General features: G+C 47.0%; 1 protein-coding gene across 1 annotated transcript in view; it reads left to right on the top strand.

Annotated features, from left to right (window-relative positions):
* Positions 1-843, top strand: part of EMH_0048940 (uncharacterized protein) — a gene marked incomplete at both ends in the record, with an annotated part of 4172 nt that overhangs the window by 1656 nt on the left and 1673 nt on the right. The window contains 2 exons of the mRNA XM_013496466.1: positions 121-217; positions 382-843. Of these exons, the coding sequence (XP_013351920.1) occupies positions 121-217; positions 382-843 (559 nt within the window). The remainder of the gene's footprint in view (positions 1-120; positions 218-381) is intronic.

Here is an 843-nt window from a genome sequence, read left to right as displayed (position 1 = left end):
GTCTGCTGCTGCAGCTGAGGCTGTTGAGCGCATGCATACATGCTGCTGCTGTTGCTGCTGCTGCAGCAGCAGCTATGTCTGGTGCAGTTCCTGGGTCGTCTGTTTGCTGCTGCGCCGCAGCTGCCCGTGCTGCTGTTTGCTGCATTCGATTTGTCTGCTGCTGCTGATGAAGTGCTGCTGCGGGCTGTACAGACACTCCGCGCTCTTGCTGCAGCAGGTGAGAGAGAAAAAAAAAAAAAATAAAATAAAATAAAATAAATATATATATATATATATAATATATATATATATATATATATATATATATATGTATATATATATATATTTTTTTTTTATGTGTTTGTGTGTGTGTGTATTTGTGTTGTTTCTGCTGCTGTACAGATGCAACAGCAGCAGCAGGAACGAGACAGCAGCAGCAGCAGCAGCAGCTGCAGCTGCTGCAGCAGCAGCTCAGGACAGCAGCAGTTGATACTTTGGCTGCGTTGGTGCTGTCTCTGAAGAAGTGGAGAGAGGCAGCAGCAGCAGCAACAGCAGCAACAGCAGCAGCAGCAGCAGCAGCAGCAGCAGAAGCAAAACCAGAGACAGAGACAGAAACACAAACAAAAAGAAAAATAAAAAAAGAAATAAATATAAATATAAATATAAATAAAAATAATGAAGACACCCACTCCCCGCTGTCTTACATAGAGTCCTCCCTCACCCCAGACAGCCCAGCACACGCCAAGCAGCAGCAGCAGCAGCAGCAGCAGCAACAGCAGCAGCAGCAGCAGCAGCAGCAGCATATTGAAGCGGCAACAGATGCCTCTCCACTTTCACCTCCCGCCCTCCCCGACAGCAGCACCC

Source organism: Eimeria mitis, genomic scaffold (genome assembly GCF_000499745.2).
Source record: "Eimeria mitis Houghton genomic scaffold, Emh_scaff2120, whole genome shotgun sequence".
NCBI lineage: Eukaryota > Apicomplexa > Conoidasida > Eucoccidiorida > Eimeriidae > Eimeria > Eimeria mitis.
The sequence above is the reverse complement of the archived record's forward strand: the minus strand, read 5'-3'. Positions and strand labels throughout refer to the sequence as shown.